Here is a 23,757-nt window from a genome sequence, read left to right on the forward strand (position 1 = left end):
ATATAGGATTTGGTACTATTCACAATTTCAGGCACCCACCAGGGCTCTTGGAACATATCACCTGGGTATAAGGGGGAATCATTGTATAGGTTAAAATAAAATGGCCTTGGGGCTGGCGCTGTGGCATAAAGGGTAAAGACACTGCCTGTAGTGCCAGCATCCCATATGGGTGCCAGTTTGAGTCCCAGCTGCTCTACATCCAATCCAGCTCTCTGCTATGGCCTGGGAAAGCAGTAGAAGATGGCCCAAGTCCTTGGGCCCCTGCACCTGCATGGGAGACCCGGTAGAAGCTCCTGGCTCTCTCTCTCTCTCTGCCTCCCCTCTCTCTGTGTAACTCTTTCAAATAAATAAATAAATCTTAAAAAAAAAAATAAGATGGCCTATCTCATACTAGAAGTTGTTTATGTGATTTAACAACAAAGGGTCAAAACACTTAAAATTATCTAAAATATGGTATTGTGAAATGTGTAAAATTCTTCAGAGTCTGACTTACCTAATAACAATTCACCAGCTGTCTCTCTAGATGGTGCAACACTGATACATCTTCGATTTACTCTGTCAAAAATATTTAAAATTACTGTGATTAAATATTTTTATCAATTTTAGAGATATAAGCTTTATTTTATCTAGTGAATGATTTCAGAAAAGCAGACTACAGTTTCAATAGCATAAGATGTCAAAACCCACGTGACAATATTATGTCATTTTTAAATATTCTAGTACAGAGGAAAAAAGATAAGAAACTTTTAGAAAAGGCCAATAATCCCTATAATCTGTATATAAAATACAGTGATGCAATTATTTAAAAGAGACTTTGGTGTAACTCTTTCAAATAAATAAATAAATAAATCTTTAAAAGAGACTTTAATATTTTATATTTTCCAGTATGTAAGTGAACACTGTTTTATGCCACTGATACTTCACACACACACAAAAAGTTTAGTATTCTAGGAAAAACAGGGAATTTAGAGTCAGTTCCTCTGTTCTTTAGATAAGGCACAAGTCTTTCGAGGCTCAGGCTTATAAAATGGCCTTGATAATTTTTAACAACCACAATAGTAGTGATAACATTATCAATAATTAACATTTTACTACTCAATACTGCTGTGATACTTTGGGTATTATTATTTTCTTCATTTAACAAGTGAGGAAACTGAGTCACAGAGGCTAAGGAACTTGCCCAAGAGATGATACTAGTAAGAAGAGGAAACAGAATTTGAACTTTTATTTACTATACTATATTGCCTCGTGATGATATCACCAGCATCCCTGTCTACTTTATAGCACCGCTTAAAAAAATCAACTATAAAAACATATGTATGCTGGTAAGTGCCAGAGTATAATGACTGAAGTACAATGAAGCCACACTATCAGAAATATCATTTCTTTTTTGGATTTTGGTCATTCAATCTTGTTCTCTCTTAAGCCTTTCCTGTTTACGACTTTTCCTAAAACCACAGCACTGCCTAACATAAACAGTACATCATTACTACAATCAGCTATTGTATTCACAAAAGAGTAAAGGTCTGTAAATTCAAATTTACCTTATAGATTCACTTGCAGCTTTGTCTTTGACAGTAGATGAGAAAGAAGAATGCGTTTTGTCTTCAAATAGATAAGAGAGTGGTGGTTTGATCACATCTATTGAAGAAAAAAGTGTCCATTATTATTATCTCATGACCATAGCTATTTGCTCAATTTTTATAATGAGTAAAGAAGCCACTATTACCTTCTGACTTTTGTCTATCCCTAAGGAGATACTTATTTGGAATGGTTAAGTAACACCTCTGTAAACGTCTCCGCTCCCGATTGGGTCCTTCTGTTGGATCCAACTGCCACGAGCCTGGGTAGTAGATTGGGTCATACCAGACTGCTCTGCAAGCAAAAGTGAAAAGGTATTCAAAGTGGCCATCCAAGGACTGATTTAAAAAAATCATTCTAGAGATTTAATAAATAAACTACAAGGAATCTATTCAAATTTAAAAAACTAACTATTTCTGTATTTAGACCAGGGAAAGCATATACACACTTTAAGAGAGTAACATGGAAAAATAAGGTTCTTCCTGTTTCTGAATCTCAATCCCCAAGTTCCCCTCCTGGAGGCAAGCTTTGCTTCCAGTTTACCCCATCATATTAACATTTAATATAGTATATCACAACTGCCATGAATATTTTGGAAACACACTAATAACAAACTGGAGTTTGCATGGTTAGCTAAACATTTTTTTTCCAAACTGATTTTTTTATTCTCTCTAGTATAACAAATTAGTTCCTTTATGTGATACAGATCCCTTTGTAAAAAGGTTTTAAAATGAACTTGTATTTTAGATCAAATAGTAAAATTATATTAAATGCATTTTTATAAATGGATGAGAAAAAGCTCCCTTAATATAACTACCCTAATCATTTTCTTTGTTTTTCAAACATGCATGTTTTAAATTTGCAGTTATAATCATTACATATGTATTACATAGAAATATACATATTCCTATACTCTGCCTTCTTTCACTGAATATAGTATTATCTTTATTATCATTTTAAATGGCTGCCTATTCAATATATTAAACCATATTGTTATTTTTATTCATTTTAAGTGTTTCCAATTCATTCACTAGCATAAATAGTGCAGAGATGGAAAACTTTATTTTAAATATTTTCTTTGGGATAGAATCACTAAACAGGATAACTAGTGATAGAAATATTTGTAGTATTTCTGATACATATTGTCAAAATGTAAAAATAACACCAAAATTCTAAGGAAAGCTATTATTTAAATCTGATATTCTGCTGTGGATATTAGCACTTCCCTCTAATTTTTTAAACATAAAATCACAGCATCTAATGATTTAAAAAAATCAAATTAGGGGGGACCAGCACTGTACTGTAGTGGGTAAAGCTGCTGCCTGCAGTGCTGGCATCCCAAACAGGCACTGGTTCAAGTCCTGGCTGCTCCATTTCTGATCCAGCTCTCTGCTATGGCCTGGGATAGCAACAGAAGATAGCCCAAGTCTTTGGGCCCCTGCACCTACGTGGGAGACCTAGAAGAAGCTAATGGCTCCTAGTTTCAGATCAGCCCAGCTCCAGCCGTTGTGGCCATTGGTGAGTGAACCAGAGGATGGAAGAACTTTCTTCTCTCTCTCTGCATCTGTAACTCTTTCAAATAAATAAATCAATCTTAAAAAAAATCAAATTAGGGACAAGAGTTTGGCATAGCAGTTAAGATGTTGCTTTGTACGCCCGTATCTCATATCAGAGCCCCTGAGTTTGAGTGCAGATTTAGCTTCAGACCCAGTTTTCTGCTGACGTGAACCCTGGGAAGCAGCAAAGATAGTTCAAGTACTTGGGTCTCTGGGAGGACTGTATCTGAATTCTGCTGCCCGAGATCCAAGCCTGACACTGCACAATTGCTTGCATAACCTGCACATGAAACTTAAGACCTGGGTAAGATCTCCACTGCACCCTGCGGCTCTGGGACTATGACTGTTGGGTCTACAAATTCCAGGAACACTTATACTTGCTCTGTGGGACCTTGGGAAGGCTTTAGGCCCACTGCTGCTGGCCCATGGCTACAACACACAATTGCTGGCATAACCTACGCCTTTCCACTGGGATCTGTACAAAGTACCCTTCCTGCCCTGTGGCTCTAGGGCTATAAGTAGTATATTATCACTGAACCCATCCTGTGGAACTGGTGAAGACTCCACCTGCCTTCTGCTGCTCCAGACTCATGCCTGCCAGTACACAATCACCAGCATAACCTATATTCATCCCATGGGACCTCAGCAAGGTCCCCTTCCCATCCTGCAGTGTTAGGATCATCCACTCCCACAGAGAAGGACCTGGAGAAGGCCCCATCCACATCACACAGTTTCAGGGCCACAGCTATTGGTGCCACAAGCCCTAGCATCACTCAGACTTGCCTGGTGGAACAAGGGGACAGACCTCTCCTAGGCCTACAGTACCAGGAACATGTTTACTGCCAAAACAAACCCTAGTGTGATTGACACCCAACTCTCTGGGGCCTGAAGACTCCTACCTTTGGAAAGCCACCTGTACCTGAAAGGAATAACACTACCTCCATGGACTGATGCAGACTAGACAACTGTGGCACTCAGAAACTGATGCCACTGATTATAGCTTAAGGAGTCACTCAAAGTTTGTACTTCACCAAAGTCAAAGGAATGACTCAATTAAAACCTCATATTTCATCTGAATAAATAATGTTTTACAATAAAAGCTACTCAATAAAGAAGGAACCATTACACCAGAAGAGCAGATGTCAATGTAGGGTCACAGGAAACATGAAGAAAAAAGAAAGGATGACACTTCCAAAAGAACACAATAGTTCTCCAGAAAGAGATCCTAATTTGAATGAAATGTATGAAATGCCTCAAAAAGAATTCAAAGTAATGATCCTGAGGAAACTGAGATGAAAGAGAATACAGAAAGACAGTACAAAGAAATGAGGAAAATGATACAAGATACAAACGAGAAATTCAATAAAAAGAAAAATCATTAAAAAGAATCAATGAGAAATTTTGGAAGTGAAAAATTCAATCAGTGAAATAAAAAATACAATTGAGATCTTCAACAATATAACAGACCAAGAAAGGAGTTTCTGATCTTCAGGAAAAGACTTTTGAAATAACCCAGAGGAAAATAAACAGAAAATAATGAAAAAGAATGAAGAGAGCCTGTAAGACATATGAAATACCATTAAGTGAACACTATAGGGACACCAGAAGGAGAATAGAAGGTAAAAGGCATTGAGATTGGAAGATCTCTCTCTCTCTCTCTTTCAAATATAATTATAATTATTGTATAATTATATAAGTCTTGAAAGAGATAAGGACATTTGGATACAGCAAGTTCAAAGAACCATAACCAGACTCAACCAAAAAAGACATTCTCCAAGGCATAATACAGTCAAATCATCAAAAGTTAAGGACAGAGGCCAGTGCTGTAGGTAAGAAGTTAAGGATGGGGGCAAGTGCTGTGGTGTAGCGGGTAAAGCCACTGTCTGTAACTCCAGCATCCCATATGGGCACAGGTTTGTGTCCCAGTTTTTCCACTTCAGAGCCAGCATCCTGCTGATGGCCTGGGAAAAGCAGCAGATGGTTCAAATGTCTGGACTCTTGCTACCCACATGAGAGACCCTGGAAGGAGCTCCTAGCTCCTGGCTTTGGTCTGGCCCAGCCCTGGCTATTGCAGCCATCTGGGGGAGTGAACTAATAAGATGAAAGATCTTTCTCTCTCCATCTGTCCCTCTCTCTCTGTAACTCTGACTTTCAAATAAATAAATTAATGTTTTTTCTTTGTTTCAAAAACTAAGGACAAGGAGAGAATGCTAAACAAAGTGAGAGAAAAATGTGAAATTACATACAAAGAAAAACCTGGGAGACTAACAGCAGACTTCTCAGCAGAAAACCTACAGGAAAGAAGAGAATGGGAAGATAGATTCAAAGTCTTGAAAAGAAAAAAAAAAAAAAACACCTTTCCAATCTAAAATACTTTATTAAGTGAAACTCTCCTTTAGAAGTGAGGGGAAAATAAAGTATATCCCAAACAAAAACAGAGTATTCAATGCTACCAAAACTAGCCCTAAGAAATCCTGCAGGGAGTCCTATATTAGAAACAAAGGAGAATAACAACCATCATGAAAACACAAAACAGTGAAGAATTTACTAACAGCAGATACACAAAAGAGAGACTCCAAACCTCATCATGACAGAAAGGTCCCAAAACACAAAAATAGGTAATGAGTGGCAGAAATAAACAGAAAATAAATAAAAACAATCAGTAGCCAAAAAAAAAAAAAAAAAAAACCCTCAAAAAACAAAAAACCAAAAACCACAACAGGTGTTAGCTCTTATCTATATTAACCTTGAATGTAAATGGATTAATTCTCCCAAAAGATATAGGTTGGTCTAATGAATTAAAAAAAAAATCAAGACCCACCTATATGCTGCTTATAAGAAACTCACTCCACAGGTAAAGATATACACAGACTGGAAAAGAAGGGCTGGAAAAAGATGTGCCATGCAAATGGAAATCAAAGATGGAGTAGCTATACTTACAGCACAGAAAACAGACTCTAAATCAAAAACTGTAAAAAAGGACAAAGATGGACATTATATACTGATAAGAGGATTGATCCAGCAAGAAGATATAACAATCATAAATATATATGTATATATAAGTACCCAACAAAAATCAACCAAATATACAGAACAAATATTAGTAGACCTAAACAAAGAGATAGACTCTAACATAATGGAGGACTTCAAGACCCATTGTTATCCACAGACAGGTCATCCACACAGAAAATCAATGCATATTAGACTTGAACCAAACTATAGAGCAAATGGACAAAACAGACATTTATAGAACATTTTATCCAACAGCTACGTTATATACATTCATCTCATCAGCACATGGAATATTTTCTAGGGTAACCATACATTAGGTTATAAATAAAAAAATCAGCAAATTTTGAAAAATGGAAAATATACCATGCATTTTCTCAGACCACAAAAGAATAAAACTAGGTATTAACAACAGGAAGAGCAATCGAAAATTTATAAATGCAAGGCAATTGAACAACATGTTCCTGAATGATCAATGGATCACTGAATAAATTTTTAAATGTCTTAAAATAGAGTATATCAAAATCTGTGGGATACAGCATAAGCAGCATTAAGAGGAAAGTTTATGACATTTATTGATTTGCAAGTGATGAACCACCCTTGCATCTATGCAATAAATCCCAATTAATTGTGATGCATACACTTTTTTTAATCTAGTGTAGGATTTGGTTTGCTATTGTTCTGTTCAGAAGTTTTGCATCTATGCTTATCAAAGATATAGGTCTGTAGTTTTCTTTCCTTGTTGTGTCTCTTTTTTTTAAGATTTATTTTTTATGTGAAAGAGTTACAGAGAGAGGGAGAGGGAGAGGGAGAGGGAGAGAGGGAGAGAGGGAAAGAGGGAGAGAGGGAGAGAGAAAGAGAGGTTTTCCATTTGTTGGTTCACTCCTCAAATGGCTGCTATGACTGACTGGAGCTGAGCTGATCCGAAGCCAGGAGCCAGGAGTTCCTCTGGGTCTCTCACACTGGTGCAGGGGTCCAACCACTTGGGCCATCTTCTATTGCTTTTCCAGGCCATAGCAGAGAGCTAGATTGGAAGTGGAGTGGCCAGGGCCCATATGAGATGCTGGCACTGCAGGCTGGGGTTTAATCCACTGTGCTACAGCACTGGCCCTGTCTGTTTGGTTTTGGTATCAGAGTGCCGGCCTTGTGAAAAAGAGTCTGGCTGGCACCGCAGCTCAATAGGCTAATCCTCTGCCTGCAGCGCCAGCACACCGGGTTCTAGTCCCAGTCAGTGGGACTAGAATAGTTTGCTCCTCTTCTAGTCCAGCTCTCTGCTGTGGCCCGGGAGTGCAGTGGAGGATGGCCCAAGTGCTTGGGCCCTGCACCTGCACGGGAGACCAGGAGAAGCACCTGACTCCTGGTTTTGGATCAGTAGGGTGCGCCGGCTGCAGTGGCCATTGTGGGGTGAACCAACAGAAAAGGAAGACCTTTCTCTCTGTCTCTCTCTCTCTCTCACTGTCCACTCTGCCTGTTAAAAAAGAAAAAAAAAAAAAAAGAAAAGAAAAAGAGTCTGACAGAGTTCCAACCACTTCAGTATTTTGAAAAGTATTGTAGTTAGTTCCTCTTTACACATTTTGTAGAATTCAGTAGTAAAACCATCAGGGCCTGTCTCCTTGATGGGAGACTTAATTACTGCTTCAATTGCATTGCTTGTTACAGGTCTGTTTAGATTTTCTATATCTTCTTGATTTAATCTTGGTAGTTCTTTTTTTTAAAACTTTCTTCAATGTCCCATTAATGGTCCAGTATCATGTTGTTTAATTTCCATGTATCTGTAAATCTTTGTTCTATCACCTCAAAGCTATCAGAATGGCTATTATCCAAAAGGCACAGAGCAACAAATGGTGAGGATGTGGAGAAACAAAAACACTTAGACACAGTTGATGGGAATGTAAATTGGTGCAGCCACTGTGGAAAACAGTATGGAGATTTCTGAAAGCAAAACAAAACAAAACCCCTAAAAACAGACGTGGCATATGATCCAGTAATCCTACTATTGGATTTATACCCAAAGACATGAGCATATTCTTTCAAAGAGATACCTGTACCATGTGTTTTAGTAGCTATCTTTATAGTAGCACTGGTAACAATAGCCAAAATATGGAATCACCATAGTGTCTATCATCAGATGAATGGATAAAGAAAATGTGATATATATATATATATATATTTACATATATACAATGGAATATTATCAGTTACAAAAAAGAGTGAAATTCTATCATTTGCATCAAAATGGTTGCAACTGGAGGATAGCACATTGAGGGAAGTAACTGACACAGAAAGACAAATTCTGCACATTCTCCCTTATATGTGGGAGGTAAAATTAAAATAAGAAATCAAAAAAAGAAAGAAATGCCTGTGTATATCAGTTTTCTTGCAAATATAGTGTTTTTTCAAACTTTGTTTTAAATCTTTGTCAAATTGTTAAGAATTAACTACTATACCACACTATGTAGTTTTAATGATCTATGACTGTTTTAAAATTCACTTTGAGGGAAGCTGAACATCTTTTCATTTGATTATTATTGTTTATAGCCCTTGCCTATATTCCTGCTGAACTATGTTTTGTTTTAATTTTTTATTTGTTGAACTTTTTATTTAGTGACACATTAAGTCATTGACTACAATATAAATTTAAAATGTGTTATCTCAAAAATAAAATAGTAAATGAAAAAAGGGGGAAATTTATAGTAATAAGTGAATACATTAAAAGAAATCAAAAGATTTCAAATAAACAATCTTACAATGAATCTCAAGTACTTAGAAAAGAAAGAACAAACTAAACTCAAAATTAGTAGGAGGCAAGAAATAATAAATGTCTGAGCAGAAATAAATGAAGTTGAAACTAAAAAGAAAAACTTGAAATAAAATTAGAGATGAGCAACAGACATTACAACTGACACAACAGTAATATAAAAACTTATATGAAACTACTACAAATTACAAAACTAGGAAGAAACAGATAAACTCCTAGATATATATAAATCAACTAAGATTAAATCAAGAAAATATAGAAAATTTAAGAAAAGTTAGTAAGAAGCACAGAGACCAAAGCAATGAAGCCTCCTATCAAAGTCCATGAACTGATGGCTGTATAAAACATTTAAAGAGGAACTAACTCCAGCAATTCTCAAACTATTCCAAAATGTTGAAAGAATATAACTCTGCTAAACTCTTTTTATAAGGTCAGCATTCGTCTGACAGCAAAACCAAAGACACAACACAAAAATAAAACTATAGACCAATATCTTTCAACAGATGCAAAAATGCTCAACAAAACACTAGCAAACCAAATCCAAGACTACATCAAAAACATCATACATCATGATCAAGTAGGACTTACCTCAGGGATGTAAGGATGATTCTACATTTGCAGATCAACAAATGTAATAAATCACATCAATATAATGAAGCATAAAAAATACATGATTATCTCAACAGGTGTAGAAAAAGCATGATAAGAAAAAAAGATTCAATGTCCCTTCATGATTAAAATTCTCAACAAAATAGGTACACAAGGAACATACTTCAAAATGATAAAGGCTATACATGACAAATAAACACTTAATATCACTAAATGGGGAAAAGCTGAAAGAACTTCCCCTCAGATCTGGAACAAAGATGTCTACTTCACCACTCTTATTCAATATAGGATTAGAAGTATCAGCAACAGCAATTAAGGAAAAGAAAGAAATAAAGGGGATCAAAATTGGGAAGGAGGAAGTCAAAATATCTAAGATATCTATCTGTGGATAACATGATTTTGTTTATGGAAAACTAAACACTTCACCAAGAAGCTGTTAGAATTTATAAACCAATTCAGTAAACTTTCAGGATATAAAATCAACACATAAAAATGGTAGTATTATTATACACCAATAATGATCTTGCTAAAAGGGAAATCAAAAAAGCATCTCATTCACACCATCTATAAAAATTAAATATTAATAATAAATTTAACCAAGGAGGTGAAGGATCTCTACAATGAAAGTTGTAAAACACTGATGTAGGAAATCATCAAGGGCACACACACACACACACATACACAATGGGAAGATACTACATGTTCATGGATTAGAACAATTAATATCATTAAAATGTCCATACTCCATCAAGCAAACTACAGGTTCAATGCAATTCCTATCAAAATACCAAAGATATTTTTTACAACATTAAGAAAAACAAATCCTAAAATTCATATTGAACCACAAAAGACCCAGAATAGTCAAAGTGATCCTGAGTTAAACAAATAAATAAATAAAGCAAGTTCAAGAGATCACAATATTTGATTTCAAACATAATATAAAACTATAGTAAATAAAACAACACAGCGTTGGCATAAAGACACATAGATCAATGGACTGGAACAGAGAAATCCAGAAATTAATCCACATATATACAGTCAACTGATTTTGACAAATGTGCCAAGAACATACATAGAACTAGGGCAGTCTTTTTAATAAATAGGCTTGCAAAACTGGATATACATGTGTAGAAGAATAAAATTATATCCCTATATCTCATCAAATACAAAAATTAACTCAAGATGGATCAAAGACCTAAATGGATCAAAGACCTGAAACTACAAAATTGTTAGAAGAAAACATAGGGGTTGGCTGGTGCTGTGGCTCAATAGGCTAATCCTCTGCTTGCAGCACCAGCACCCCGGGTTCTAGTGCCAGTCGGGGCGCTGGATCCTGTCCCGATTGCTCCTCTTCCAGTCCAGCTCTCTGCTGTGGCCCAGGAGTGCAGCGGACAATGGCCCAAGTCATTGGGCCCTGTATCTGCATGGGAGACCAGAAGGAAGCACCTGGCTCCTGGCTTTGAATCAGCAAGGTGCGCCGGCCGCAGCACGAGGGCCACAGCAGTCATTGTGGGGTGAACCAACGGAAAAGGAAGACCTTTCTCTCTGTCTTTCTCTCTCACTGTCCACTCTGCCTGTACAAAAACAAAAACAAAAACAAAACAAAAACAAAACAAAAAAATAAAAACAAAACCAACAAAAAAAGAAGAAAACATAAGGAAACACTTCAAGAAATTGGTATAGGCAATGACTTTTTTTAAAGATAAGATCCCAAAAACACAGGCAACAAAAGCAAAACTAGACAAATGAGATTAAATTAAAATCAGAAGTTTCTGTGCAGTAAATGAAATAACCAATAGAATGAAGAGTCATCTAACAGAATAAAATATTTGCAAGCTACTTATCCAGGAAAGAATTAATATCCAAAATATATCAAGAAGTCAGAAAACTCAACAACAACAAAACAACCAATCCAGTTAAGAAACAGGCAAATAACTTAATAGATAGTTCTCAAAAGAAGAATTGCAAATGGCCAATAAATACATGAAAAAAAAGATCAATATCCCTAGTCATCAAGGAAATGCAAATCAAAACCACAATGAGATATCCACCCCCACACCCCCCAGCCCCTTAGGGTGGCTATCAGTAAAGAGACAGAAAGGTAACACATGGTGACAAAGATGTAGAGTAAGTAAGTGGAGTGCTTACGTTTTGCTGGTAAGAATGTAAATTAGTACAGCCACTGTGGAAAACAGTATGGAGATTTCTTTAAAAAGCAGAAACAGAACTGCTGTATGATCCAGTAATTCCACTACCAGGCATATATCCAGAAGACATGAAATCATTGTATCAAAGACATGAAATCATTGTATCAAAGAGATACCTTCTCCACCAATAGTCAAGGCATGGAATCAATGAAGGTGTTGTCCATCATCAGATAAAATGTGTAGAGAGAATGTGGTATATATACACAATGGAACATTATTCAGCCACAAAAAATGAAATTCTGTTATTTGCGGCAAAGTGTGTAGAACTGGATGACATCATGTTAAATGAAGTAATGCAGACACAGAAACATAAATACTGCTTTCTCATATGTAGGAACCAAAGAAACCCTCCATCTGAGCAGAGAGTAGTGGTTATTAGAAGCTGGGGATAGAGGGAGTTTGGTTAATGGGTACCAAATCAGAGTCAGATCAAAGGGATAACTTCCTAGTGTTAAACAGCAGAGTGGGGAGACTATAAGTCATAATAACCTAGTATAAACCATATGAACAATAGAAGAGAGAAGCTTCAAGCATCCAAACATAAATATCAAAGGGAAAATGTTGATTACCCTGTTTTGATCAGTACACACTGTACATGTATTGAAACATCACAGTGAATTACATAAATATGTACAATTGTTGTTTACAAAAACTGTAAAAAGATTACTTGTGTTCTTGCCACCCACAAGGGAGACCTGGAATGACTTCCAAGCTTCTGGATTTAGACTGGCCCAGCACTGGCTGTTGTGGGCATTTGGGGAGTGAATCAGCAAAAAGAAGATCTCTCTCTCTCTCTCTCTGCTTTCAAATAAATAAAATAAATTATAAAATATTTCTAAAAAATGAACTAGCTTTCAAAAATACTGAATACTTCCTATTTTCTTAAAGATTTATTTATTTGAAAGAATTACAGAAAGAGGGAGACACAGAGAAAGAGAGACCTTCCACTCGCTGGTTCATTCCCCAGATGGCAGCAACGGCCAGAGTTGGGCAAGGATGAAGCCAGGAGCCAGGAATTTTACTGTCTGGAAGAGTTAATGTCTTCCTTTTCCCCTGCTCAGTCTTTCATTTTTCCCCCAAGAATAGTAATTTTTAAAAACTCATATGATTATTCTTTAAGATGAAACAAAAATCCCAAATATTTAAAAATGTTTAAATTACTGAATTTTATGAATCTGATTTCTAGAATTAACATAATGTTGAACATCAACATGTAAAATATTCATGCAAGACAACTTAAAATGTCCTCCCACTGCTTACCTATCATGTGTCAGCTGTTGAATAAGTTCCTGCCAATGTCTGCTGGCACTCAAGTCTACTTTATACATTCCTCTGATATGCTGGATCACCTTTTTTCTCTCAATTCCTTGGGAGAGAGACACTGCCTGGGTGATATCTGCAGCTATTTTAGATATATCCTTTGATTTTGAATCAAGACGCTGAAAGAGACTAAACAAACAACAACACTGCTCATAAGTTAAGCATACATGGAACATTAAATATTTACCAAAACATGCTACTTAAACTTTTATTTATTTGTTTTCACTTTGTTTGAAAGGGAAGGAGGGTAAGAGGGAGAAGGAGAGAGACACAGAAAGAGGTATCTTCCATTTATTGATTCATTCTCCAAATGCCTGCAATAGCCGGGGCTGGGCTAGATAGAAGCAAGAAGCCAGAAACTCAACCTGGGTCACCTCTTGGGCAACAGGGACCCAATTACTTAAGTCACCACTTGCTGCCTTACAGGGTGTCTATTAGCAGCAAGTTGGATCAGAAGTAGAGGTGGGACTCACTCTAGGCATTCTGATGTGAAGGTGTTCCTCCTAAGTGGTGACTTGAACTGACACTCCAAAATGCCAATCCCAAACCCAATTCTTTGAGCTAAATGTGAGATCTAATGAGTTACCAAAAGATGAACTTTTGGAACACATAAAATCTTACCTTTGTTGATTATTATTTACTGTTTTCTGCCAGGAGGTTTTATTTACACCTTCTTCAGTTTCATATTTCTTTTGTTCCTGAAAGATTTAGATAATCAGACACTATAAAACTTAGAATTTTTCAACTACTGTTGGATGGATCACTCTACAAACTGATTTTAAAACTAAGTTAACAAAGGAAAAATGTTGTCCTCAGGAGATCATAAAATTAAGATAATCACTTAAAGAATGTTATAATTCCCTTTGTTTTTATACAATTTGGGTCAGAGAAATTATGGTAGAATAGTTAAGCAGGGTTGCCCAAGATGGTGAGTTTACATAATTGCTTGTTTTCTTATTTTGCTTTTTTGTTAAAGAACCCATAACTCAAGGTATGCCTCAGCCTGCTTGTCACTATAAAAATCTTTTTGTCACTGTAGGCTACTGGAAAAGCATGACCAGAGAAAATAAAACGTTTCCTTAAAATAAGCTTTTTTCCCCCTTATTGTAAAAAGCAGGATATAGTATAAACTAAAACAATCATTTCCAAGTTCATTATCAGTGATATTCTATACAAAAAAATATTCAATCATTCTTTAATTACAATCAGTGAGATCTCCTAAGGAACATTTATGGTTTCACTGACTTACCTCTTTGATCATTTTAATAAGGTCTGGCTTTGTTGATGCACTGGGAGGGATGCACTTGTGACCACATAATTTTAAGGCATTCATAAGCAGTTCTGCTGTGTCTAGTTCTTCTTCAGTCAACTCATCTTGGTGATTATGTATCAATTCTGACAAATACAAAACTAACTTGGCTCCATGCTTTAAAAAAAGTAACAGTCTTTTTTAGTAATAAAGATTTTTTTCTTTCATTTAAATTTACTTAAGAGTAATTACATTGAATTATATTTCTACGGTTAGTTGGTTGAATCCTATTTGAACAAATGAGCTAAAAAAATTCTAAGGACAACTGAAGAAATCTGATTATGCACTAGTTATAACTATAACTTTGTCAGGTGTAATAATGTTATGATTACATAAGAAAATATCTTTCAAAAATTCAGAATTAAAATGTCATTATTTCTGTAATTTATTTAAAAATTATTCAGAGGGGTAGGCACTGTGGTTCAATTAGTTAATCCTCCGCCTGTGCCGCTGGCATCCCATATGGGCTCCAGGTTCTTGTCCTGGTTGCTCCTCTTCCAGTCCAGCTCTCTGCTGTGGCCTGGGAGGGCAGTGGAGGATGGCCCAGGTGTTTGGGCCCCTGCACCTGCATGGGAGACCAGGAAGAAGCACCTGGCTCCTGGCTTCGGATTGGCACAGCTCCGGCCGTAGCGGCCATTTGGGGAGTGAACCAACATAACATAAGGAAGACCTTTCTCTTTGTCTCTCTCTCTCACTGTCTATAACTCTACCTGTCAAATAAATTAAAATAATAAAATAAAAAAATTAAAAATTATTCAGAAAAGAAGAAATACTACAATATGATAAAATATTAACAATTATTAAATCTAGGTGATTCATTATATTCTTACTTTGTACATTATTCTCTACTTCTCCTTGTATATTTGAAAATTTTTGTTGCAAATGATAAAAAGAAAAACAAGCAAACTAATTAGCTTTGGAGGAAAGAATTTTGGAGAGGAATTGCTGAAGAAATACTGCACAGGAAGTACGTGGGGAGAAGGTAAAATAATTCTTAGTGTTTCAAGGAAAAACTGTGCTGGAAGAGAAATCTTTCTTAAAGACTTTCTGTAGAATATGCTTATCTGCTACTTCTTAGATTTCTGCTCAGGAGAGTTGCTGGTTCAATTTCCAGAACAAAAGCTTCTCTTTAGCTTGTAAGCATTCACTACTCCTTAGGGAGAACAAAAGGTGAAAAAACTCTAAAACTAATAAGATCCCAGCACTCAGTTCTATGTGTACAGCCAGACAAGGGTTGGTTTAGGCCAATCTTTTATGAACAGACTCTAAATTCAAAATTAGTGTTACTTAAGGTAACAACAATTGCCTTTTACAGTGTATACCCAAATCAAAGTTTGATTCATGTTTTTTTTTAAGATTTATTTATTTTACTTGAAAGTCACAGTTACATAGAGAGAGGCGAGGCAGAGAAAGAGAGAGAAAGAGAAAGAGAGAGAGAGAGAGAGAGAGAGAGAGAGAGGTCTTCCATCTGTTGGTTCACTCCCTAGATGACCGCAACGGTCGGAGCTGAGCTGATCTGAAGCCAGCAGCTTCCTCTGGGTTTCTGGACCCAAGCCAACTTCCACTGCTTTCCCAGGCCATAGCAGAGAGCTGGATTGGACCTGGAGCAGCTGGGTCTTGAACCAGTGTGCATATGGGATGCCAGCACTGCAGGTGGCAGCTTTACCCGCTATGCCAGAGCGCCAGCCCAATTCACGTTTTCTAAATGACCCTTAAATGTTACTGATATTATACTTGATTGTATGTGTATACTACGTATTATTTAAACAATAATTTTTCCAACAAATTAAACACATATATTTTACTTTTAAAAAATTTGCACTGATAACAGATACCACTGCATTGACTTTATGACATTTCAAATGGTGAATAGTGTTAAATGTAAAAAAAGATCTAGGAACAATTATATTTTGGGTGATACTGAAATTGACATGTTGAATCACATCAAATTATTTCCAAAAGCATAAGATGAACATATGCAATGGTGAAAACAGTAAAGCTCATTTTAATGCAACACTTTAAATGAGTCAGAAGACAGCTGCTACTTGACTAAAAGAGAAAAATGAACAGATGCTCTGAGAATAAAAGACTTGTAGAGCTGGCAAATAAAGGAAATGGTAAATGACTAAAATATTTAATTTTAGTATTCAGTGGCATTATAAAATTATCTTGAAAAGCTACCAGAAATGCTGTTTTGTTCATTCTGAATATCTAAATAAACATGATTTTCTTAAAAACTGATGTTGCTTCTATTATCTAATTTTAACATCCTCTGACCATTTACTGATCTAGTTTCTGCAACTACAAGAAGGTGTCATTGGAGAAAGATGCAAACAAATTAGTATGTTTTTCTCAGCCTTCAAAAAACTGATTTGAGGAACTGAATTTATTAAAAGCAAATCCTGTGCCGGCGCTGTGGCTCAGTGGATTAAGCTGCTGCCTGCAATACGGATCCCATGTCAGAGCCCAAATTTGAGTCTTGGCTGCTGTGCTTCTAATCCAACTCCCTAATGGTGTGCCTGAGAAAGTAGCAGAGGATGGCCCAGGTACTTGGACCTCTGCACCCACATGGGAGACTCAGATGGAGTTCCTGGCATAGCCATTTGGGGAGTGAACCAATGGAGGGAATATCTCTTTCTTTTTAAATTTTTTTATTTTTTGGACAGGCAGAGTGGATAGAGAGAGAGACAGAGAGAAAGGTCTTCCTTTTTGCCATTGGTTCACCCTCCAATGGCCGCTGCGGCCAGCGATTCGTGCTGATCCGAAGGCAGGAGCCAGGCGCTTCTCCTGGTCTCCCATGCGGGTGCAGGGCCCAAGGACCATCCTCCACTGCCTTCCCGGGCCATAGCAGAGAGCTGGCCTGGAAGAGGGGCAACCGGGATAGAATCCGGTGCCCCAACCGGGACTAGAACCCGGTGTGCTCGCGCCGCAAGGCAGAGGATTAGCCTGTTAAGCCACGGCGCCGGCCGGGAATATCTCTTTCTCTCTGTCTCTGCCTCTCTCTTTACCCCACTTTTAAAATAAATAAATCTTTTTAAAGTATCAAATCCGTAGCATGTTATAACACGCTAAAATTCGTAAGAATAAAATTTTCAATGATTGTTTTAAGAAGGAAGAGTTCTGAGTGGACTATAGAAAGGGAAGGAAGCTTTGAAGGAGGTATAGAATGAGTTGGGTTTGTGGGTAAATAGAGTGAGTATATGGACAGAGAAAAGGTATTGGATAGGCAACATGAATAAAGCAGAAGGAATACACAAAACATGAAGAGGTTGTAAGAAGCATTCACGAGGCCGGTGCTGTGGCTCATTAGGCTAATCCTCCACCTGTGGCGCCAGCACCCCGGGTTCTAGTCCGGTCGGGGCACCAGATTCTGTCCCTGTTGCTCCTCTTCCAGTTCAGCTCTCTGCTGTGGCCCAGGTGTGCAGTGGAGGATGGCCTAAGTGCTTGGGCCCTGCACCCGCATGGGAGACCAGGAGAAGCACCTGGCTCCTGGCTTTGGATCCGCGCGGTGCACCAGCTGCAGCGTGCCGCCGGAGTGGCCATTGGAGGGTGAACCGACGGAAAAAAAAAAAAAAAAGGAAGACCTTTCTCTCTGTCTCTCTCTCTCTCACTGTCCACTCTGCCTGTAAAAAAAAAAAAAAAAAAAAAAAAAAAAAAAAAAAAAAAGAAGCATTCACGAGAAAATTATAAAGGAGGAGCTCCAGACTGAGAAGTAATCAAAATAAAGGTAATAGTACAAAAGAAGCCTGCGGCTTTAAAAACCAAACAGATTACAAATTAAATACAGCTTGTTTGCAGCTGTGGAAAGGCATAAAGATGATCTCCATACAGGACTATGCAATGATCTTTAGAGCACACTCTTAAGAAAAAAAGGCCTAGAAAAGTGTGGTACAGTTTGTTATTTTTTTAATGTTGAGAAGTGGGAGAGATAATATTTATACATGCACGCATGTGTGTGTGTGTGTGTGTCTACAGATTTGTTTGTATCTTGAACAGAAAAAACAAAACAAGATGAGTGGGAAAGAATGGGAAGAGGGTATAAAAGCTACATCTCTGAATGCTCTGTTTCACAATTTGACTTTGGAACCACACAGACATTTTACATGACAAAAAATAAAATTAAACAAAAATCAATGGAATTCCAAAATATAGAAATTGAATGAAAAAATAATTAGTTGGTTGAAGTTGGCATGACCAAATAAAGCTATTTTAATTATATTCTCACAATAGTATTCCAAGAACAAAAAGAATCACAAAGAAATATTAAATTACATTCAGTGGGGTTATTAGTGATAATGTTGGTAATGTTATTTTGAAAATATGGAGTAAGATAAAGTAAATAAGTAATTATGTCAATGTTGCAAAAAACCAAAATGATTATATTAATAAAAAAGTACAAAATACAGATACAAAACCCAAGAAAAAGTGAAAGTATCATTATGAACTCATGGTTTCTTTTTCTCTCTTAAAAAATACATATTTCCTAGCTTTGTCCACCAAAAAGGAATGAGAAAAAATGACAACCCAGTAGAAATGAACATACCTAGTCCCTAGATTTAAGTCTTCAAATACTATTGTCTTGTTAAAAAGGAAGCAGAGGCTTCTTGGGACAAACTTTGGTTCCATTGATGGGAAAGGAAATATATAGGAATGGGTCTGAAATAGCCTTCTGTGCCAGAAAGCAATGAAGTCAATCATATAAACTTGTTAAAAGTGAAAAGGGCCATGTTAAAAAGACACAACAAATTGAATCTACAGGGGGTGTTAATCTGAATATCAAACAGAAAAATAACTGTTATTCATTGAAACATATTAATACTTATAAAAATATATGATTTTATTATGACACCCCAAAAATGAAAACACAAAAGTTATAGGATGCTAGCTCATCAACTCATTGTTCTAAAATAAATAGGAAAAGAAACAAGTTTTTATCTTGCCTTTTCTTCATGGACTACATTTTATGGTAGTCATAGCACTGACAAGGTAAAGTTCTTCCCTATAGAGGATATCAGAGTTAACAGAGGCTGGTGGAATGAGAGACAGAGAAATAATTATTTTATAACTCTTAATGAGAATCATCTTAAGTGGCTGCTAAAATCATCCAGCTAAAAAGTAAAAGTGAATTTGGGGCCTGCACTGTGGCTCAGCGGGTTAACGCCCTGGCCTGAAGCGCCGGCATCCCAAATGGGTGCTGGTTCTAGTCCCAGTTGCTCTACTTCTGATCCAGCTCTCTGCTATGGCCTGGGAAAGCAGTAGAAGATGGTCCAAATCTTTGGGCCCCTGCACCCATGTGCAGATCCAGAGGACGCTCCTGGTTCCTGGTTTTGGATTGGTGCAGCTCCAGCCACTGCAGATTGAAGACATCTCTCTCTCTCCCCACCTCTGCCTCTCTGTAACATTGCCTTTCAAATAAATAAATAAATAAATCTTTAAAAAGAAAATACAAAGCACTCCTACTATTTTTTTTTTTTAATTTGACAGGTAGAGTTATAGACAGTAAGAGAGACAGAGAGAAAGGTCTTCCTTCTGTTGGTTCACTCCCCAAATGGCCGCTACAGCTGGCGTTGTGCCAGGAACCAGGTGCTTCTTCCTGGTCTTCCATGCAGGTGCAGGAGCCCAAACACTTGGGCCATCCTCCACTGCCCTCCCAGGCCACAGCAGAGAGCTGGACTGGAAGAGGAGCAACCAGGACTAGAAACCAGCGCCCATATGGGATGCCTGCGCTGCAGGAAGAGGATTAACCAAGTGAGCCACAGCGCCAGCCCTAAAATATTTTCATTAAAGATTTATTTTATTTATTTGAAAGACAGAGTTACACAGAGAGGTAGAGATAGAGAGAGAGGTTTTTCATCCGCTGGTTCACTCTCCAGATGGCCACAACGGCCAGAGCTGCACCGACCCGAAGCCAGGAGACAGGAGCTTCTTCTGGGTCTCCCACGTGAGTGCAGGGGCCCAAGCACTTGGGCCATCTTCCACTGCTTTCCCAGTCCATAGCAGAGAGCTGGATCAGAAGAGGAGTAGCCAGGACACGAACTGACACCCACATGGGATGCTGGCGCTTCAGGCCCTGGCATTAATCCACTGCACCACAGCACCGGCCTCTGGACATTCTTAAGTCTTTTTATGGACTTTTGTTTTAATTTATTTGGCATAAATATCTGGATAACAAAGTAAGACTTCAATGGTTCTTCAAAAAGTTCTCGGAAAGTGGAATTAAGAGACAATGCAAAATTACCATCAACTCTTTGAGGCCCCTCATATATTTAATTTTTTAAAAGGTTTATTTATTTATTTATTATTTGAAAGGCAGAGTTACAGAGAGGCAGAGAGAGAGAGAGAGAGAGAGAGAGAGAGAGAGGTCTTTCATCTGCTGGTTCACTCCCCAAATGGTCACAATGGCCGAAGTTGGGCCAATCAGTAGCCAGGAGCTTCTTTCGGGTTTCCCACGTGGGTGCAGGGGCTCAAGCACTTGGGTCATATTCTACTGCTTTCCCAGGCCACAGCAGAGAGCTGGATCAGAAGTGGAGCAGTCAGGACTCAAACTGGCATCCATATGAGATGCTGGCACTGCAGGTGGTGGCTTTACCTGCTACAGCACAGCACCAGCAGAATGTTTAATTTTATAAGAAACTGTTAACAACCCTCTAAAGTGATTTATCATAACTCTAAATATTACTCTTGGATGACAGAATTTATAGACCTTGAAGTTCTTTTGTGTATTTCAGTTTTGAGTATTCTAAATGATCAACAATTTTTCTTCTACTTTTAACTGTAAATATTTTTTGAAATAAGTTATATGTACTCTACTGGCGTTTTTCTACTCAGCAAAGATATTTCACAGATAATACAGTGCTTGAAAACAGCCTCCTAAAAGTTCTTAAAGAAAACACCTCAAGAGTTTGTAACAAATTATAAATGACCTTGTAAGAACTCAGATAAAGAACCTCTTTAATTTAAGCACTGGAAAAATTACTGGGAAATTAACATAGAAAGGTAATATTTAGCCTATAAAGGAGCATCTGAAGAAATTCTCAGGTTAAATATGGTAAGAAAATCATATTCATGACATTAGGCATAAAAGTATAATTTAATTTTCACTCTCAGTTCGTAGGACTACATTCACCAAAAGTTTTACTTATCAAATACTTACTTGAAGGGATGGGCTAAGACAGTCTCGTAGTATTTCCTGATGATTTGGTTCATGAAGTATTTCAAAAATTTGTTTTCTCTCTTGTGCAGTGTGAGCTGGTGACAAAATATGCACTAGTAATCTACCAAGCTGCATGCGGAAGGTTTCCTTACAAGACCATAGGATTTTAGCCCAGTGCTGCTTAGAACCACTGGTTTTACCTGAAGCCTTGAATCAAAACAGGAATAAATTAGGATCAGACTTCTTAAATAATAATATACTAATCACTGGACAGCCCTAAAGGTTTTTTTGGTACATGTTTTATTCTAGATTTGTTCTAATAATCAAAGCTTTAGTCATTTGAGGGGCCTTCAAAAACTTTATGGAAATATGTATTATGAAAACTTTGCATGGATTTCAATTATTTTTGTACCAAAATGAACTTATCTTTTAATTTTATTTTCTACAAACTTTTTGAAGTACCCTCATATACATACCCATACAAGCTGGGGGTATAGTTCAGGGGTAGAGCATTTGACTATATACCCATACAAATGAGAGTTTAAAAGAGATGGATATACAATAAACCATATGTATGAGATACATGAAATTTGTTACATTTAGATAAATAAACATTTCAGAAAATTAAAAAAAGTTCAAGTTGTATAAGTTTCAAAAAACCTTCTGAAAGAATACATAGAAATAAGATTTTGAAAACATTTAACACAGACACATAAAACTTCTATTTCTTTTGTGTGAACATTTCCCATGCAATTAATTTACTTACAATAGAAACTTTGAATCCTTCTACCAGATATGTAAACATTTCTTTTTGAAATGGATTGAAAACAGAGGGTTGTTCATGATGAATATTTTCTTCAGTAACTTCAGTCTGAGAATCTGAGCTCTTGCTTTGGGTTGCATTTTCTGGAGTTCTCAAAATGTCAACAATGTCTGAATTAAATTCTTTGAATTAAAAAGAAAATTAGTTACATCACTCATTATAAGTGGTAATGTTACTGATAATAGTCGATGTAGTTAATAGTTCAGTTATAACAAAATGTGTTGTTAAGTATATTAAACATAGTAGATACAATATACTAGAAAAAGTGAATTCACCTAAAACAATGTAGAAATTTTTTTTGTTACTTTTTATTTTTTTATTATTATTATTTTTTCATCTCTTTTTTATCTTTTTTTCTTTCAAACGCTTGTGTCGAGGGCACAATGTAGAAATTTTAAAAATAGTTAAGTCATGGCAATCTAAATTAAAGCTTTAATTTACTAATGAAGATAAGCTAAACTGAAAAATTATTAATACCACAAGAGTCTTCTAAAAATCAAACATAAGGACTGTGTACATTAGATGGACCTGTGGAGCTTTAACTGTATGTTATCCAATTAAATTCTGTACATGTGATAATCATGGTACACACACACATCCACCATCACCATGTATTTATCACATTTTTCTAATGATTAACAATTTTTCTCAAAGTTTATTTTTATTTATTGAAAGACAGGGAGACAGTGACAGAGGCACAGAGAGATCTTCTATCCACTGGTTCACTTCTCAAATGCCCACAACAGCCAAGGTTGGGCCAGGCTGAAGCCAGGAGCCAGAATTCAATCCAGGTCTTCCAAATGGATAGCAGGGACCCGAGTACTTGAGTCATCACCTGCTGCCTCTAGGGTGTACCTTTTCAGGAAGCTGGAATTGAGTGGAGCAAGGACTCAGATCTAGGCACTCTGATATGGAATATAGGCATTCCAAGCAGCATCTTAATTCTTCTCCAGTGCCAACCCCAATGATTAACACAAACTGTTTTCTATTTTCTGCTTTGCTAGGGTTACTGAACATCTTTTAGACTTATCTACAGTACCTTTAAAAATCTTTCTTTCACCTTTATTGGAGCATGACTGAGAAACAAAAACTGTATTTATTTTAAAGTACACAATATGATGTTTTGATAAATGCATTTACAGTCAAATGATCACTATGATCAAGCTAGTTAACATATCTATCACCTCACAGCTGTCTTTTTGTGTATGTGTGTGGCAAGAATATTTTCCAAAGTGGTTTTGAGTGTATTTTGTTGCATAGCTTTTTCAGTGGCTGCTGTAGGAATTTACACTCATATTTATTTATATCAGCCACTATGGAAATGCAAATTAAAACCATAATATCACTACATATCTATCACAATAGCTAAAAAAAAATAGTGATAATTCCAAATACTAGAGAAAATATGAAGAAACTTGGATCACTTATACAT

At 36.8% G+C, this 23,757-nt stretch overlaps 1 protein-coding gene across 4 annotated transcripts in view; it reads right to left on the reverse strand.

Moving 5' to 3' along the window:
• LYST (lysosomal trafficking regulator) overlaps positions 1-23,757 on the reverse strand; it is a 225,275-nt gene that overhangs the window by 65,668 nt on the left and 135,850 nt on the right. For all 4 annotated transcript variants that reach the window (XM_062210653.1, XM_062210655.1, XM_062210652.1 and 1 more), the window contains 8 exons: positions 22,269-22,447; positions 21,503-21,709; positions 14,290-14,466; positions 13,662-13,738; positions 12,981-13,169; positions 1,730-1,875; positions 1,545-1,641; positions 494-555 (listed from right to left, as the gene is read on the reverse strand). In XM_062210653.1, the coding sequence (XP_062066637.1) occupies positions 494-555; positions 1,545-1,641; positions 1,730-1,875; positions 12,981-13,169; positions 13,662-13,738; positions 14,290-14,466; positions 21,503-21,709; positions 22,269-22,447 (1,134 nt within the window). The remainder of the gene's footprint in view (positions 1-493; positions 556-1,544; positions 1,642-1,729; positions 1,876-12,980; positions 13,170-13,661; positions 13,739-14,289; positions 14,467-21,502; positions 21,710-22,268; positions 22,448-23,757) is intronic.

The sequence above is a fragment of the Lepus europaeus genome, chromosome 14 (assembly GCF_033115175.1).
Source record: "Lepus europaeus isolate LE1 chromosome 14, mLepTim1.pri, whole genome shotgun sequence".
In the NCBI taxonomy this organism is placed as follows: domain Eukaryota; kingdom Metazoa; phylum Chordata; class Mammalia; order Lagomorpha; family Leporidae; genus Lepus; species Lepus europaeus.